General features: G+C 40.7%; 2 protein-coding genes across 2 annotated transcripts; one reads left to right on the plus strand and one right to left on the minus strand.

The window, feature by feature from the left end:
* Positions 1 to 1,023: 1,023 nt before the first annotated feature.
* LOC145445249 (cold shock domain-containing protein E1-like) lies at positions 1,024 to 8,170 on the minus strand. The gene is made up of 11 exons (XM_080323416.1): positions 7,994 to 8,170; positions 6,979 to 7,267; positions 5,812 to 6,077; positions 5,173 to 5,276; positions 4,991 to 5,108; positions 4,734 to 4,823; positions 4,480 to 4,617; positions 2,265 to 2,540; positions 1,908 to 2,071; positions 1,721 to 1,843; positions 1,024 to 1,657 (listed from the first exon to the last, which is right to left on the minus strand). Exons 1-11 carry the CDS (start codon positions 8,066 to 8,068, stop codon positions 1,654 to 1,656), a joined length of 1,647 nt encoding a protein of 548 aa, XP_080179542.1. The 5' UTR covers positions 8,069 to 8,170; the 3' UTR covers positions 1,024 to 1,653.
* A 4,257-nt stretch (positions 8,171 to 12,427) lies between these two features.
* Positions 12,428 to 14,058, plus strand: LOC145445553 (elongin-A-like). Its single transcript, XM_080323740.1, has one exon. The coding sequence runs from the start codon at positions 12,747 to 12,749 to the stop codon at positions 13,776 to 13,778; it is 1,032 nt and encodes a 343-aa protein (XP_080179866.1). The 5' UTR covers positions 12,428 to 12,746; the 3' UTR covers positions 13,779 to 14,058.
* Positions 14,059 to 19,772: the final 5,714 nt, after the last annotated feature.

The following is a 19,772-nucleotide window of genomic DNA, read 5'->3' on the forward strand; positions in this document are numbered from 1 at the left end:
AAATTCCTCCCGGACGCAGATTTTTCAGTGAAATTCCGGACATGTCCGGGAAATTCCGTACGTATGGCAACCCTATTATATGACTGTTGATGAGAGAATTATCAAATATGAAATTAGGACTATACACAGAGCAATATGTATGACTTGGAGGTAAATCGCGCGTGGCGCGAAATTTCTTTTCAGTTAACGCACCCCCTTCAGTTGCTGTCACGCCCCCAGTTTGAGAACCACTGCCCTATAGAGCACCGCGACCGTATGAGAAAAATAGTAATCCGCCTCCGATCGATCCGGCTCCAGCCTTATCAAAAGTATAAATCCAGCTCCGGCCAAAAATTTTAAATATCTGACAGATATATCCAGTCCGTGGACTCTATCCATGCTCAGCTTTAGTGCTTTCGACTGCACATCAGTAGGCTAGTTGACGCCTCGTGCCTTTATAGTTCATGAAGGTATTGCGAAGCTAGGCTGCTAGATTACGATATCATAGGTAATTGCCAAACGTTACGGTGGGCCATATTTACTGTGATTAAATATTTGATAAGGGCGACAATGCGGTGAGAGCGGAACCACGCAATCCGGTAACTAAATTATATTCGCCGATGCTTTCGTGAAAACATATTTGTCTCTCCATAACTACTGTGCGCGAAGCGCAACAATGGTTCTGGGCTTTACTTGACGTTTATAAATATTAAATGTTGGTACTCCGTGAAAACAGCCCCGAAATTCCTCTGGCCATCTTTCTTATTGGGGGATTATACTACTTCTACTTGACAAACTGGAAATAAGTAAGGAAGTAGATCATGAAATATTATGAAGTAGAAATAGAGAAAATCAGATCTACTTGAGTAAGTAACAGAAGTAGAAGAAAACTACTTGTGTACTTACAAAAAGTAGAAGCACTTCGTTACTGACCACCTCTGCATCCTGATCTGCTCATTAATGTCGGATTACGGTATATACTGTTTTCCACCATAAAAATCCCACCGATTGCTGTATAGATTAGCTTAAAATTTTGTACGAAGGAATATATATTATTGATAATGCAACGCGTACGGATGGCTTTTATCTGAATTTTGCATTCAAGAAAATAAGCATTCTAAACGTTCTCTTCCATATAAAGAAGCCGCAATGAAGAAGGCTACAGTCATTTTGGCTCGGATTGAAAATTAGCACATTTCACATTCCTATAAAAAGAATGATATTGTTTTTACGGTAAACACTGTACAGAAGGAAATTTAATGTTCATTCTCTCATACGCGATGCGTTAATTGTAGCAAATAATAAAAAAACGGCGCAAAATTACAAAATTACAACCATACTCCGGTAAACTAGCTCATTGCTGGAGAATTACTTTATATCGGGATAAGACTTTCTTTCCGGAGAATCATTCGCTGTGATCATACCAACTCTGAAATTCGGAATAGTCGATGCTCAACACGCATTTTGTGACAAATAACCGCAAATCAAGATTATAGATATCCAGTTCAGCGTGAACGCAAAATCCTATAAACGGACATGTACTTCAATGACAAAAGTTGAACAGGATGTGTTGAACCTGATTTGGCAAGAAATGCGACAACAGGCGACTTATGGTAATACACTACAATGTCTCATCACCCCCGACTTCGATCCACGTTGACTGTAATTGGACTGCTATCTGTAAAATTTCCATATGATGAAAATCTATTTCTATGAACTCACATCACACGACCATACTTACTTAGTAGGAGCCGGGCTGTCAGACTGCAAATTTGCGACTCCAGCATTTGTGGTGCAAGATGTGATCTTGTGTGGGATGTGGACAGTGCCTTTCGCAAGAACCTTGATTCTTGTGGCGTGCAGCCTGTAGGTATAATCAAACCGACATTATCATTGATTCTTCAATTGCTAATATAATATGGTCTTACCTTTCGTTTCCGGTAATAATATCCTTGTCGACGGTGAATTCAACTTCATCGGATATCTTCACGAAATGACTGGGGTCTAGCATCTCACTGAAATGGAAGAATAGTCTTCCTCTATCAGCGCATCTGATGAATCCAAAATCCGATCTCACTGCCACCACAAGGCCCTGAACGAATATCGTCAAATTTAGTCGGCAGTCGGAAGCGATATGACCATAATATTTTTGGGCACACAAGCTCACATTCATCATACAAACTCGAGTTCGGCATTACAATTTCATTAGCAATTCGGGTGTAACAGTACGATAAAGTATCCTCAAATGCGCTGGCTTGAGATTCTAACAGAAAAAACGTCTTTACCCATTCTCTCTTCTCGTTGCTGAATTTCAGGGTCTCGTTCAAATCCAAGGAGACTTTGATAGCTCTTTCATAGAGAGTTCTCTTGTCAGCGACTATGCGAAAGGACACCCTGTCTCCATGCCGAAGGGTGTACGAACAATTAGCAGCCCTATGGCGTTCTCCGAAACGGATTTTGTTCATCCTGCGTTGTATGACACCAGCTAGTATAGCAGATGATTGAAGAGGCAAGACCTTTGCCCGTCTGCTCATTTGAATCGTGGCATCAACACCGTCGATCTAAAAACACGAATAAATGGTAACTGACACAAGGAAGTGTGAACCCGTCAAGCTACAAAAGATTAATGGACGAATGGACGAGACATCGGATGCCATCACAACATGTGATTGAGAGGTGAAAGTGCAGAGAGATACACTCTAGTCCAGTGGTTCTCAACCGAGGGTCCGCGAAGCATTCTAGAGGGGTCCACAAAGCATTCAAATTTACAAAATGGTTGATAAATTGATTTGTATTTTTCAATTAGAGAACAAACAAGGTAGTTTCGCTTCATATCTGCTAAAATTGCAAGACTCACATAAACAGAATGGCCGTCTGGGATGAAATATTTCACTGTGCAAACTCATTTTAATTGCCAAATTGCCAATAGCCTAGCAATACAGACATATTGCTGTTTAGGGATGTTTTGTTATGGTTTTGGAAAAGATTTGTTTGCAACGAATACATTTTTTCTTCATGATATACATATCCGCTATTACAGAATAACCTGAAGATGAGCTCCTAGACCAGCGATTCACAACCGGGGGTCCGCGAAGCATTTTCCGGGGGTCCGCGAAGCCTCAAAATAGTTGAGAACCTAATTTGTATTCTTTCAAATTTGGAATATCACGAGGCAGTTTTGCTCCATTACCGGTAAAACTCCAGAGCCCACATCAACAGAATGGCCGTATGAGATAAAATATACTACTGTGCAGACTCATTTAATTTTTAAATTGCCAATAGCCTACTGATACAAACATTTTGCTGTTTAGAGATGTTTTCTTGGGGATTGTGGAAAAATAGTTGGATGAGTAAGGTCAATCACGGTGACTTCGAAATGTTTACAAAAATCCTTTTCTCCTGTAATATACACAACCAATTTTCCATAATAACTTCAAGATAAGGTGATAGATAGAAATGACCAGGCTGGACGTTACTTGTTCATTAAAAAAATTGGCGGTCAATTTTGGTGCCATATATTTGTTGCGATCATACCCATATGTGTCGTCGGAAGCGTTAAGTGTTATCATTACATTCGCCACCACCAATATTTGTGGAAATGGATTTTTCTGCACTCGTTCATATCCAATCCAAATCGAAGGCGCGGATTTTCAAGACACGACCACGTATTTCAAAAAATGCAGTTGCAGAATTTGCTTTGAAATAATAGAAGTGAACCCAATTTCTACATGAATAGTATGATCTAATTTTCAAGAATATAGTCATTTAGTTGCTGTGTATCACTAAGCCTGCAGTTATCACTTGCACAAGACATACGACGATTGTACGATAATTGAACTAAATTTGACAAAAAAATTCGTGGGGGTCCGTGGGATCCATGACGGTCCAAAAGGGGTCCGCGAAGACAAAATGGTGTAGAACCACTGTACTAGACAGTAATGACCAGCAGGCTGGACGTTATTTGTTTAGTAAAAATCTGTTTCCCAATTTTGGCGCCATGTATGTTGCAATCATACGAAAAGGTGTCATCGGAAGCGTTATGCCTTATTATTACATTCGCCACCAGCTATCTTTGTGGGAATGGGTTTTCGGCACTCGTTCATATCAACGCAACTTCGCTGATTTTCAAAAAATTTCAAGTGATGCAGCTGCAGAAGCGCTTTGCAATAATAAAAGTCTTCCCAACTCCTACATAAATAGTATGATGCTATTTTTAAGAAAATTCATTTGTGGCTATTTATCACTATGATACAGTAATAATTGGACACTATGTAGATGACGGTTGCTCGATAATTGTGCTATACCTGGGGGTCTGCTGGTGTCTATGACGCAACAAACATGGTACGCAAACACAAAAAGGTTGAGAACCACTGCTTTTTGTCTATATAACAAGCTTTAACAAGGCGTACGAGACAAGAAATATAGCGGTGTTTAATTTTCCCATTCCAAGTTTTGTAAAACAAAAAACCGCACAATGAGAATGCATAACCAACGAAATACCTCCGATCGTGGCGGCCTATTTGCAACCTTCGGTGGAAGCGGCACCTCTACGATTCCGGTATATACTTCGTCGTAACACTCCTCCAACACCACAGATCCTGCCGGTAAAAGGTAGACGTCCGTTGCACAAAAACGATCCTGCAAGCACATCGAAAATCTAACTATACTGACATACACTGATATATGCTCAAATTCGAGTCTGCAGTAGGGATTCATACTTATTTGAGATATGTCATACATAATAAATGTCTCACGTTTCTAATCTGGACGTAGAATTCGACGGCGTCACCAGGGGTCAACTGTTCAGCAGAAGTCGTTTTGATTTCGCTGTGGTGAAAGAATATCTGAAAAATGAGCGATTTACGTCAAGAGTTGCTCAAAGATTTCTGTTGTGACTATGGACGTATTCTGGCATCATAGCAACCATACCGACATATACTATAGCATAACTTATGGTCCAAAAGGTCTTTAACATAAACCTTCAACTGTTCTTCTTATATTTTATACGCACCTCTTCGACAATGTCGGCTCTCTCGATAAAGCCATAGGATTCTTTCATAGCAGTCACTATTCCAGTGTACTTTTCGTACTTTATCAAAGTGATATTAGTGGCTCTCAACTCGTTAGTTCTGAGAAATAATTGGTTTCAATAAGAATACCGGTCGTTGCTACGCAACGCATTTTGACGCTCACTTTTTGTCGTAAGCAACGTGAAATGATACTTGGTTTCTTGCGCATAGTTGAACGTCTTTGCTGGCGATATCGCTTGGGAAATACGGGAGAACGTCCATTATTCCCTGCCAATTTGTAAGTTTGCATGGCGTTAAACGAAATCAAATGACCTCGAAACATTGCGGCATGTTTCAAAATTTCTGAATATAGTCGAGGTTATCCATATCATCTTGTCTTAAAACCGGGTGACAAAAAGATATAAGAATATAGTGAATGAGTAGGACGATAAGCGCCAAAAATTGTTCAATATACAACAAAAAATCGCCAAGTGACTCGGACTTCCTAGGGATATCATCAAGTCGATTTCAATTGAATAAACAGAAAACACTACGGAGTGATGCGTGACGAAGTACTGCTACTATCTTGGAGCATTCAAGTGGGTTTTATCAATTTACACTAATTAACTAACTAGTGTACTTCCACAGTTGATTCAATGACTTTTGAATAAAAGGTTCTGAATTCTGGCAGTTGAAATTATGTCAAGGTGACATGTACCACTGGCAATCGCCCCATATTCTAATCAGGGACAGCCTATATGCGCATTGCGCATGTATCATTTGAGCAAAATACTGTCAGTGAATAGAGGTCTAGTATACTAACCGCTCTATTTTTATAACGAACACCCCCTTGCTTCACATCGGATCGCAGCTCCGACGTGTTGAAACCCGTTTTGGAATCGGTATCCGTTTCGTATGAAGACGAGAAAGATTTGGATGCTGTCTGCTCTACGGAATTGAAGATCTCTCCGAGGTAGTCCTCTTCGCTGATCCACTCGCCCGAGTCTGACAATTTGCCCAGTCTCTCAATGTGCAGGGCTTCATCCCTCCGCCATAGAGCATCCAATTGAACATCAAATTCGACCAAGTCTAAAATTGTTTGAATGTCGTCAATTGAACAATGACGGATTTCATCTACTTAGAATGCCGTTAATCCTCGTTTTATATTCGTCTAGTCGATTTCACAGTTCAAGCTTCGGAGTTTACCGTTGACGCAGCAAGTATAAGTTATAGTATAGTGAGAGAGGTGGTGAGTAATGAACTGTGGCTGGTTTATCTATGCTCCTCCTTACCATCTGATCCGCGCTTAAGTGGGCCGTGCTACAAGTCGGCAGATGCGAAATCAAAGTAAAGACAATCGGCCTGGTGTAGATGACCATTGTAGTCGACCAACATCATAATACAAACAAACTGACTACCATTCCGGAGTACTCAGGTAGGTTATGCCTACTTTCACTATTTACTCAAATAGCAGCTTTTAGGGAAACTACTTAAGCTTCAAATATTGGATTTTGTATAGTATAAGTAGTTCTGTGGTGCATTTGCATCACCTTTATGAGTGAAATTATCATACCAGCTGAGAAAAATTGCCCCTCCACAACCGTGACAAAATTATTTTCGAAAATTCACCTATTTGTAGTGCCCTTACTTATTCATTTAGCGTTGGTCTGTAAGATATAGACACCTTCAATTTGAAAAGTAGTCACCTCTGATTACCTACTAGAAATATGCGAGCCATCGACCAAATCTGTACTTGTTGGGGCTACTTATACTTGACCTTTATTTTCTCTCACTACTTCAAGATATTTTGACAAGTCTTTGAAATCTTTGTTTGAACTTGAATATAAGTTTACGACGTTACTCGTACTTGAAGACCAACGATGCCTACTTAACCCTCTCTACAGGCTACTTTTACTATACTTGAGAAATTGAGAAAAATGTTTCATCCGTACTGCAGACTTCACTACATATGGCGCTCTGTTCGTCTTACCGTTTGCTTTAAGGTGGTCTTTGTCGCCAAGAAATTGCCCGATGCGGAAAAAGAGATATCCCTCTTGGTCTACACATTTGATAATCCCATCGTACGGACCCACTACTTGTACAATGCCCGCCTCCCGGCTGTCTCCGTTTGATGGGCTCGTCTGATTCATAGTTAATTTCTGCCAGCAAGCTAATGTTATCGCTTCAGACACCGGCAGCCTAGATCGCGTCACATTGCGCTTCCTCTGTTGAAAAAATCCAGTGCTTGTGATGAGTGACCTGAATCCTTGCGACCACACCTAAATAGCAAGACCTCTGTAGTTCTGAAGCGTAGTAGTTATTCAGTTTCAAACAGTTTCCATGTGTTAACGTGGTGCTATCGACATAAAATAGTGATAATCAAGGTCATCGAGGTTAATGCTGCACAGGAAAAGCGCATAACATGCGAATGGACCAACTGAAAGACCGCATTAACCTGTATAACCACATAGACGGAGCCATGATGAAAATTTGGGAGGCCATCAGATAAACTACTTTGGGATTGCCAAATCCCAACGATGACATCTTGCATCGATTGTGACGCATCAGCAATCACAGGCGATAGAAACAACGACCAAGTCATTTTTGAAGTTTGGAGATCGCACTCCCTATGTCTACGCCAATGCAGGCAGGTACACAAAGGAAAGGTAGAATATACTAATTGGGTATTCGAAACCGTAACATAATTTACGAGTAGCCATGGGACGCCATAAGGTATTGTTCTGGTTTAAAGCATATGCAAAACATATTATTTGAACAAGCCATTTGTGTAACAGAACTTCAGAATAACGCGAAACAATAACTTTATATTGTTAATCTATTCGCTAAAACCTTTTTGACTGACTAGTTGTTTGTTTTTGTCATTATTACGTCATACCGACAAAATAGTTCTTAAATTTCGAATTTGATTCACCCTATCACTGACGTTCGCTACTGATGAAAGTCAGTCGAAAAGCTTTTAGCGAATAAAAACATATTATACTCACTACATTCGTTTCGGTGGGAGTCGCAGGACGTCCGAATGTGCTATGATCTGGCGTGTCTCCGAAAATACCATCCATTTTCCTGTTCCTCTCGTAACGTATGAATCGATGATTATAGAACGGTGTTGCTTTGCGTAAGAGCTGCAGAAGGCTCAAAGTCTATTGAAACTGTTGAAACAGAAATAGTGTCAAAAACTCAATATATAACGACTGAAATAGTACTGTATCGACGAGTGCGTCAGATTTCGTCTTCTAGAGAATTCACTTTTGGGAAATGATAATTTCACCGTATAAGCTCATTTTCGTAATAGCAACCGGCGGAATCACGCCTAATGCGGTTTCTGAGTCTTCCAGTCGTACAATGGTGCAGTCCATTCAACTATATCGGTCGTATATGTCTCAAAACGACATAAAAACCGTTTAAGCTTTCGTATAAGGGTAGGAAATTCCAAATATTCGACGAGTCAAGACACGAAATGCTATAATTGGTGAACATTTCGATGGAGTTATTTTCCATTGGAATAGTCAGTACAGTAATTCCATTTGCCCCAAACAGTTCGCCGATATCGACATTCCGAAATTATCAACTTACTGGGGCTTAAAACTGTTTTCCTATCCCAATATTGAGTGTAGCAACAGCGTTCGACAAATAGTACCAAATCAAAAACCTCTAAACCCAAGTAAAAAGCATCATTGTACGATTGTGAACGTTATTCTTATGATGATCCGGTTGAGCTTCGAAAAGCGCGCCATACTAAAGATATGATTTTTATGCGAGTGCCGCATCTTTTCGAGAATTTAGATTTATACAGTGCCTGATGCATGCGCTCACCACTCCGAATTGACGAAATACAGAGTGAAATTCCTAGACCGTTCGATTAAAATATTAAGGTGAGAGAGAAAGAGACTAAGACCAGACTTATTTTCGTCTGCACCAACGAGGGGCTCTGACGATGACAGCCTTGACATATATTGATCTAGTCTGCGCACCATCATCACTCTCCATCTCCTTGCTGCCCCGGGATGCTGAGCGCCTAACGGGAAAGCCGCAGATACTAATTTTACGTTCAGGCCTTTAGTCTGATCTACCATTCGAGAAGACGAACACTTCTACCACTTCGCTACCTCGCTCGGTGACGAATATAGGCCTACTCAATACACCTTTGCAACATCAAAGATACGTTGATACCAAGGATACAAGACGATTGGAAAATGGCATGTGGTTTGGCTAGCGTCTCACAGTGCTGGCAGAGATTTGAAGCCATACTATCTGCACTAACCCTAAATATGCTTTTAGTAGAGGCGTGGTACCTACATTCGCCAGTTCATATTAAACTGATCGTTTTCACTGTTACAGACCATGTTTATGTACTCAACAAAAAGCGAATCAATGTCAATATCAATGTGTTGGAAAGCGCCAGGGATGTTACAACATATTCATGGGAAGCGCAATATCCTATGTATTATGCGATATGTCTGTGGCAGTCTATAGATACAACCAAGTCCAGATAAAAATGTCTGTAAAATAATCCATTGTGAAACATGTATTTATCTTATTACATCAACAGATCACAACGCGGCGATCAAGAATGGTAATCTCTAACGACGGGGTTGCAAACTTATCGGACTCTAACCCAGGTTGAATCGTTAATCTGATAACATTTTCGCAGATCGTCTACGCCAGCACCTGGTTCTCGCTCCTAACAAAGAAAGGCAATTGGTTACGCAATTACAACTATCAAGGCTTGTCAATACTCAATAAGCTACTTTATCAAAGAGAATATTTAAGCAAATAGTACACATTTCACGTATCCTGCAATAATTGAAGTCGCCCCCTTAACAAGCTCGACACAAATTTTCGCCCCATATTAACGGATACGGAAAAGAGGACGTATAAACTATAAATTTATTCACCTAAATCTGGTCGCTGTTGAATTAACTAAATAAAGGTCACTTTTACGAGTAGGTTCCCCGATAACCGCTTTCCGCGTCTACTTTCCGTTGAGTTGACCTTTTTCAGTCACCTTTCGCATCATAGCAGAATATAAGCCGTCTTTACGTGCATTTTTTGGCCGCGGTATTTAAATATATATCACTGGACGTTCGAACATTTTCGTCCCCCTATAGCCCCCCAATCATCCCTTTGGCATTTTCACCCACTTGGATTTCAAAATCGCCCACTGGGGGCGATATCGCCCAAGTTGGGAACCCCTGACCTATAGAGCATGCAAATAATAGGCATGCTCTCTGGATTTATATTAAGATAACATAAAAGGAGACGACCAAAATTAATGCGGCATGTGTTTTTACGCGAGGTCGATATGTCTGTTGTGGTCCAGTAATATTTAGGGTTGAATAGTGTCAACATCCCATCCAATTAACCAATACTTCAAAATCTGTGACACTCCAAACGGCGAAACAGGGCGCGTACCGCACACTTACATCATGATCGAAGTTTCAGTGCGTGGGGTGTGTTCTCTGTCTGAAGTTTTAAACGAGATTATGACAGCTAGATTTGAAAATGAATCCTCGGTAATATGAAGTCATTTTGTCGAGTGGCCACCGTTCTCATGAATACAATTTTGATTCGTGGACAGAATTAAAGGAAACCACTGTGATACAACACGGAAGCCTCGTTGTATCCAACATCTCCGGTGTAGGTTTTGATATTTAAAATAGTTAGGTATAGGCTATTTCAGTGGTTCTGAAACTTTTATTATGTCCACATTTACAACTTTGGAGTAACCTACGTAAGGAGCCGTACTTACTCAAGTACTTATGACGAACACTTTAAAGTAGTGGTTTCAAACTTTTTTTTTGCTTGTGGCACACTGGAAATATTATAAAACACTCACGGCAGACTTACAAGAAAGTTGCATTTAGAAAATAATTTACGTGGTAATGCGATGGCTATGTTCATTTAGACGACTGAAACGAGGTCTATACGACCAAAACGAGGTTGCATTGCATTGTTGACAAACATAGCCGCAATTCGTCCTCAATTCCATGCAGTCTCTCTCGTGTAGGCAGTTTTTAATTTCAGTCAAGACGATGAAGATTGTTCACGTAGTCATGATGATCAATATTGCAATAAAATTCAGAGTGAATTTATACCAATCATGGAATAGGATTTGGAAGAAAACAGCCAAAACTCATCCTTTTTTGGAAAACAGCTGTTCTTCTGCAAAAAGATTGCTGGATTCGTTGTTTCCAAATGAACTATAGCAACGTAAAGTGAACCACAAATCCTGAAAAGTAATATTGCAGTGCACGATGAAGTTTAGCCAGCTTGCTTACGTTTCGCGGAGTAATTTTTCGTTATGAGTTGATTAATAGTAACTTGGAACAAAAAAGACCTTTTTCGACACATATAGCAGCCCGCTGATGATTTGACAATTACCCAACTCATCAGCAATGCCGTGATTGGTTTGTTTCCATTGTAATGGCCACGTGTGGTAATTTATCAGCGATGAAGCAATTTGAGCGCGTTCAAGTCGCATATCCTAGCTTACAAGCCTCATTTTAGAAAATTATGAAAAAATTTACAAAAAGATTCGCGGCACACCTGAGAATCTGTTGTGGCACACTAATGTGCCACGACACTCAGTTTGAGAATCACTGATTTAAAAGATATACTTCTATAAATGCTATATCGGTTATTTTAGCATTGATAGACGCAAATTGACGAATGTCGCGGACTAATGCTGGACTTATTACTAAGGCATGTTTTTGCAACTTTTGCAACTTTTTTTTACAGCTTCTGGCAGCTTCCTAAATACTCGTAAGATATGTAGAATGATTTTTAAGCTGTTTGAAGGAATCTTATAGTGCAACTTTTTGCAACTTTTGTCCATTTTTTCCATGCAACTTTTTGCAACATTTTGCAACTTTCTCGATTTTTCATGAAAGTATTTTCGATTTTGGTGAAATACACGGCCAAATTCGACTGAAACACCGTAAATCAGCACCGAAATAACGCTTTTACGGGTATTTCGGGAGCTGAGCCGGAAAATTGACCTTTTTTTCAGTCAATCTGGGAAGTTGACCTTTTTTTTTAGTCAATCGAGCAAAATGTGGTCAAAATGCAACTACTGCAACTTTTTTCAAAAATAAATGCAACTTTCCAGGGATTTAACTGCAACAAAAACTTGCCCTATACTTATTACGATTTATGCTTAGCTATAATTGGTCATTGTCATGCTAGTAAAATTATATCGCCATGGGTTCTTCACGTAAACAGTTTGGGTCTGTAATCTATTTATAGAAACAAAGACACTAACAAGGTAAAGGATAAATTCAGGGCTCAATGAGAGCTGCATGAAGGCTCTAGCTTGTGGCCGCTTGCGGCGGCGGGAGGGAATCTCTGGGCTATGTGCACATACGTGTTACGCGAACGCTGCGTGAGTTTTCCTTTTCTTCAAGTGTAATCAAGTGAGATTCGATATGCACTTACGCATGCTGATCATCTCCAGCGTCGAAGCAAAGATAAGCATGGCGCTTCCCGACTCCATTATAAGTTTTCTTCTTCCCATGCTTATCATCTCGCGCCTCGAATCTCGCGCTTTCCAGTTTTTCCTTATGTGCTATACCTTTGACAAGGGACTTCCGTGTTAAGTACTTAAACGTTGCCCGCGACCATGAATACGATCAGTTAAACCCGTGCCGGTGTGCAAGTAACAGCGTATTCGACTATACTGAGTCGCGTTCATAAGAAATTGTTAATAGTCAATTGAGTCATTTATTTCGAAAGAGCAAGATGACAAAGAGACTTCGAGATCCGCAAAGTGACCATGCGCAATCGAAGAAGCGTAAGTTTGCGAAGAATACCAAAGGTTCCGAACAGGAACAAAAGAAACCCAGAGTCGAATGCGGAAAGCGCAAAATCCAAGAAGCAAATTTTCTTTTTACTGACATCGTCACGAATCGAGAAAAGATAAAACCAGATTCCAGACCCGTCAATCCACCCGCTGATTCCCAAAGACCGAAAATCATTCTCCGATTACCAAAAATCCAACAGCCATCCAGACCCCGACCAATCCCCGAACCATCTTCCGTCATACCTAAGAAAACGTGTCTCACTGATAGTCAAGCGGCTGATCTTCATGCCAAAAGACAAACTAAGAAATTGCTTGTTTACTCTGGTGGCCGTGGGGCTGTTTTACCGACTATGATGTCATTGTTCGACCAATGCATGATGACTTTGAAGATTAACATCAACGCGATTAGTTCTCTGGGCGGAATACCGTTTGATGTCGTTCAACCGGTTCTGAAGAAATGCTCTCCCGAGCAACTGTACAGACTGGAGGACTCGAATCATTATCTTCTGAAAGACACCGATGTGCTGTGGAAGATGCATTGCGCGAATAACTTCATATGGCAGAGGCCGACTGAAATGGAATCGTGGAGGGAGATGTATTTTCGATTGACCGACGAACGTGAACGTAAACTCGCCAGATTGACCCGAACCATCAAGATCAAGGAAGCCAAAAAGAAGCCTTTGGAGAAGAAGGTAATGTTGGCGTATGTTGGAGCGAATGCCAGACCTTCGCCGAGTTTACGTCGGGTACAGGAGAAGAGCGGCAGTGCTGGAAGATGTCGACCTTCCGGCAGTGTGGTTCCACAATCTTCAGTAGCCAAAAGAAATGTTGCTGATTCTCGCACGGCCGTCGCTGCAAAGCCCACCGTTGACAGAAAGGAGCGAATGCAGCACCAAGTCAAGAAGCCGCGTTTCGCACCATTGATGGCCAAGACGATGCAAACCATTAGAAGGATGAAATTTCGAAGATGAAACATTTCGTCATTTGACCAGTCCGTAAGTATATATCATCTGTCAGCAAAACGAAATGTTTCATCTCCGAAATTTCAGCTGCAGTCGTTAATAAGTTGATATGCGATGTCTCGTAATTTGTTGTGTCATTTTCTATTTCTTTCGTGATCGTGAATATTTCAAATAAATTTCCACACAGTTTGAAAAAACATGTAACGGAGATTACTGAAGATTTACTGAAGGGTAGCCGATATACTATACACTTCTCAGTTGTGTCAGCACGGAAGAAATAGCTTCTGAGCATAGGTTCTTGACCTTTACGGACCTAGGGAACACTTACGCTAGTCTGCAAGCATTCGCATAGAGCCCCTGATTTTAGTTCCGTCATAAAAACAAAAATCCATCCCACTACACTTTTAACTAGGCCTACGCATCTAATACATTAATATTGATTACTGGTGCACAAAATGCACTGTGCATCAAATCAGCATTAAAAGAACAAAACCAACAAAATATAATATTTCACAACAAAGGAAAATATTATGATGAACATTGCATCAGTGCAACTGCTGCTGTTCACTCTAAGATACCAGTTCAGAAATTCTAGGCTTCACCTTGGACAGTGTGATGGTATTATTTGGTCGTAACGCAACAGCGTGATAACCCAAGTTTTTAGTTACAAATGGCTTTATAAATATTGAAGATAGAATTGGTATTTCAACAGGAAGGCGATTCAATTTCGAAACTCAATCTCCCCTGTGTACGCCATTGCACGATGCAAACTACGTGCCGCAATGACAATCAAAATTTGGCTACTAATCGTGCCTAATTGCCTGCAACCAATGATGGCCAAGAGGTGTGTGTCATCACAAATCATATGTACGACTTGAGTCTCTGTCTTGTCCATCAAGGAACCCCTGAGACTTGCTCAGGGTAGCGAAATAGCAGAGCGGTTTACAACCGGTTCTACAGGGAATAGCCATAATTAGAGTTCGCCCGATGTGACGTAAATAGGCCTGTCCTCGACATATGGATCAGCGTATATTATGTTGAGTGTGGAAGGGTGGGGAGTGTATGCTTTGGCAAAATGTATTGTCAATCCGTCTATTTCGAGCGGCGACCACATAGTTATTGGTTATGGTTAAAGTGACATCGAATACCAATAAGTATTGATACATACGGTAGTTGAGGAGGAAATTGATCGCCATATGCCTCATTCCTTCTAGAAATTGTCTTCCTTCGTTGCATTTGACAAAGTCGCCGCGCACAGCGTAAGAAAGCCGAAGTGATGACATTTTTTTAGTCGTTACGGACTGTCGTCCAGGGGACCGCGCAGTGGGTTGATGAGTGCAAGCAGACTCCTGAAAATTTTGAAGGATGATATGATATACAATTATTAACGTATAGCCAAAATTCGGTCGATTTAAATTATACAAGAGGTCTCGTTAAGGTGAGCACAGTAGCACCGGACACAGCGAGCAGTTTATAGAACAGAGATACATTGCTAGTATACTTCGTTTCCGATCAATATATTGGTGATATAACAATGGAGGCTCGGTAAAACGCACAATCATTGAGTTATTGGTTGCTCTCACATGTCACACCAGCGTATATCGTTAACAGTCCAAACTTATGCAACATATCGCGATTTATAGTCGACATCGATTACTTGATGATTTGAAATTAACTCGTGAATTTTTCTTCCAGTCACGAGTCAGTCCGCATTTCTGAAACGTCGAGTCAAGTCAAGTCAAGTCATTTTTGCAAAGTGACTCGAGTCAAGTCCAGTCATACGAGAAAGGTGACTCGAGTCATCCCAACACTTTGGTACGCGAAAAGCTATTCGGTTTTTAATGGTATTTCATCTATAATTTGTAGGGATGGTGTGAACCTCTGAAAGGTTCAGGTTCGCGTGAACGCGAACCTTTTTGAAAGGTTCTGTGTGAACGCGAACGTGAACCTCATTACGTCACGTGACGTCATATTGCTAATTCCAACCCTATATTAATGTTCAATTGTACGCGATACCTAGCGACGACTCGGGCCACATACAGTAATGCCACAATGCTGTAGTACATATTGGTGTTTTAAATGTCGCCAAATGTATAAACTGAGGCAATCAAATGATATAATAATTCCATAAAATCAATATCTTCCGTCGCTTTGCGGACAATTGCGACGAGGACTTGCCAGGGAATATAAGCTTACGCCTTAACGGTCTAGGCCAGGCCGTGCAATGTAGTCGGCGTCTGAGTATTGTTACATTGATATTGAACAGAGTGTAAAACAGGTTTCTATACTTGCCCCCGGTATTACCCCATTAACAAGTTATACAGCAGTAGCCAACACCTTAATCGCACAGATTTGGTTTTAATGATACAATAACATATGAAGTCAAGATTGACCCCGTACGCATGCTTGATTTTTTACATCACAAAACGATATCAATCTCATTGATTGGTTGAATAAGCATCATTCGCTGACTACATGTAGTGTATTTCGCTCGTGACGTTGTGGGATTGCGGGTCAAGCTCACAGCAGAGAGCAATATCTAGCTTTCCGTTTGTAATCACCAACGGAAAGCTAAATATTTCGAGCAAACTTTTGTAACAAAGCAAGGAAAATTTTTGAGATTGCCAAGGTGCATGCTCGTTTATTGTTGATTGTTTATGCTGCCAGCGACGTGCATAGAGTGTCCCGCAGTTGAAATGCAATAAATTTGAACCAAAGATGTTATAATGAAGTGAAAATTGTAATATATGAAAAAGGTTCACAGTGCAGAACCTACCAAGGTTCTGTTGTGAACGCGAACCTCTAAATTTCCGAGGTTCACACATAGAACGCGAACGTGAACCTCACGTTCACACCACCCCTAATAATTTGCCTTTGCAGTGGTTGAAACTACTGTATATATACGATGGGAAATGAGTTTAGTTGTGCAACAATTTCACGTTGGTATTATATCGTCACGCCTGATTCACAGCAAATAAAACCAAGAAACCGGTGGTACTGGCTAACTAGACTGCTAGGGCTAACTGAATAATTCATCAGTTTAGTAAGCTAAATATATTTTAACCACATCGATTTGAAAGTATGATATGCTACATTAAGTAGTATGGATACATCACTATTAATTGAGAATGTTTGCCACAGTGTGTCGTTTGCGTTTATGTTTTAGATTACTCCCAACGCACTTCTACGAAGCAGCATTTTAGGGAAAACTACTTGGTCTGTACACTTTGGATTTTGTAAAGTAGAAAGTACTTTTGGGATATGCTAGCAGCACTTTTGTGCAGTATGTTGGTCGAAAGCAATATAACCACAGTTTTTTAGGAACTCAAGCTCATATTCATCATACAGACTGTAGTTCGGTATTACAATTTCATTGGCAATTCGAGGGTAGCCGCACTATCAATGATCCTCCAATTGCTTAGCCTATGTTTCTAACAGAAAAATGACTCATACCCATTCCCTCTTCTCGTTGCCAATATTCAGGGTTTCGGTCAAATCCTAGGCGACCTTGATAGCTCTTCCATATAACGTTCTCTTGTCAGCGGCTATGCAAAGGGACACCCTGTCTCCTTGCCGAAGGGCATACGAACAATTAGCAACCCTGTCCCGTTCTCCGAATCGGATTTTGTTCGTCCCGAGTTGTATGACACCGGCTAGTATAGCAAGTGATTGATGAGGCAAGACATTTGCTCGCCGGCTCAGTTGAATGGCGTCAACAACACTGTCAATCTAAAATCACGAAGAAAACTTGACAAATGGTAACTTACATCCGGAAATGTCAACTCTTCAAGATACAAAAGATTATATTGGACGAGTGGATGTGTTTGCTCCCGAAACGTGACGTTGGATACAGTTACGACATGCGATTGAGAGGTTGAAATGCAAAAGAGAGATAGCCTAGTCCAGACCTGGGCAATTATTCTTCTCCGCGGGCCAAATGAGAAGAAAAATATATGTTGGCGGGCCGAGTCAGAAGTTTTAGCTGTATTCTCCAACGTATTGATTTTATTTCTAAATTAAAAAGAGTTAATCACACTAAATGGTGCTCAGTGGATGTGATGTTATTAGGGAATGAGAAAGCGGCGGTTAATTATCTGAAATCTACTTAATTAATTCGATCAGCAGTTGCAACTGCAGTGCCTTCTTGGAGTCCTGTGTTGGCCTGAATTTCATATGTCTCGGTGCGTCGTGGCGCGGTAATTGCTGACGCCGAAATGCCCAATTCCATGAACTATTCATCTCTAAGTCGCGCGTAGTGCGAGAAAAATTTCACAGAACTTGTATAAATTTTCAAAAAAACTTTATAATTTATGTTCATTGACGAAATAATTTTGGACCCCTTCGAACTCGTCCCCAATTGTGGGGGGGGGTTCGGCTGCAGCATTTACGGTTCTGGGGATACTATAAAGCTTATTTGTCTTGGTCGCTGGCTTCCGAGCAGTATGCAGCTTGGCGAAATGACCTTATTGTTAAATCAAGCATGCAGTTCTCACGAAATTCGGCGTCCCTTGACCGAGTGTATGTCTTCGTGTTTTTGTCATAGAACCGACTTAAATTATACTCATTCAACATGGCGACGTTCTTGGCACTAACTACAAAAAAGACGGCCTTACCCCCGACTCCCGTAAACAAATATTTAGTGCTCTGAAGCTTCATTGAATTTCAGCTTTTGGTTTTCTTTTTTTACATCCTTTGAGTGATGATGACTCATAGAAAACACGGGCTCTGATTGACTTGCTTTACGAATTAAGTATTTAAAAACGCATCATGTAACAATTTGAAACACAGACCGTGCAATGCGTAATGTGACAATGGCAACAAAGACGGTTTGGTGCAGTGATTCCGAACCGCGGCCCCCAGAAAATATTAAGAAATAGAGTTATGACAAAAATAAAGTTTATATTTATAAAATACACTTGTTTGGCTTGGAGTCTGGAGTTTTTAATTAGGATTGCAGGAAAGTCCAGAGTAGACTGCTATCGTTACTTCACTGCTGCTATAGTTACGTCACTAGGTAAAGACAGGACCATAACTGCCGCACGCCAAACCCCCAATGGGCGGGGGTGAGCTCGAACGGAGCATAAAATTATTTCGTGAATTAGCATAAATTATAGAGTATATTTTTTCAAAATTTATGCATCTTTTTTAAAAAAAATTCACTCTAGGCGTGATTTCATGCTGCCAAATATGTTGATTTTTGGGTACTCATCCCCAAGAAAAAAATGCGTAAGATTTATAGAAATGGGCATTGGGCATATCGGCGTTGGCCATTACCGCGCCACGACGCCCCAAGACATATTAAGTTTTAGGCCATGTAACATGCGACTCCAAGAAGTGTGTCAGAACGATCGGCAGCGAGAAAACCTTGGCCGAACAGGACTGCCCTTATGATGACCGAAAACTTCGTTATATATACAAAATACTGCGTTGGCAATCTGAAACTCACGAGACAGGAAAAAACTATATTCCAGTGAAGAAATACCAATTTGATATCGTGTGCGTCTTTCTGTTTAGAAGCCTACGTTTGGGCGATTCTATATTTTTTGATATAGCAGACAGGAGGTCACGAAATAACATGTTACAGAATCATACTAACGGGCCCTAATTTCCAAGACACCTCACTCAGCTCTACCGGTTAATCTGATTACGTGAGTAGCGAGGACAAGAAATTGATAGCAATATATATGCAATTCTCGATCATATTGACCGATTTTATCATGAAATATCGAAAATTTTCGCGCTTCGCGATGGCCCACTTAACAGTAAGACTATTTTCGTGGCAACAGCGAACATGGTAATAGGGGTAGGTTTTTCACCCTATGGGAGCCCAAGACCCAAGTTTAGTTTTATTTATTATTATTTTTGGGGGGGGGCTGACGAAGTGCTGTTTCGTTCCTGCCAACGGGTATACGCCCGAATATGTTTAATTATTATTGAGTGGTCCTAACTCTTTAAACACACCTCCCTCGGCTCTACCTGTAAAACTGATTACGTTAGCAGAGT

The sequence above is a fragment of the Botryllus schlosseri genome, chromosome 8 (genome assembly GCF_051294905.1).
Source record: "Botryllus schlosseri isolate E-star chromosome 8, Bs_hap1, whole genome shotgun sequence".
Taxonomy (NCBI): Eukaryota; Metazoa; Chordata; class Ascidiacea; order Stolidobranchia; family Styelidae; genus Botryllus; species Botryllus schlosseri.

Coding starts and splice junctions, on each gene's coding strand:
- LOC145445249 (XM_080323416.1), bottom strand. CDS start 8,068: ATGGATGGTATTTTCGGAGACACGCCAGATCATAGCACATTCGGACGT. Junction 5,277..5,811: donor TTCGTTATAAAAATAGAGCG/GTTAGTATACTA, acceptor ACAAATTGGCAG/GGAATAATGGACGTTCTCCC. Junction 2,072..2,264: donor GCAACGAGAAGAGAGAATGG/GTAAAGACGTTT, acceptor ATATTCGTTCAG/GGCCTTGTGGTGGCAGTGAG.
- LOC145445553 (XM_080323740.1), top strand. CDS start 12,747: ATGACAAAGAGACTTCGAGATCCGCAAAGTGACCATGCGCAATCGAAG.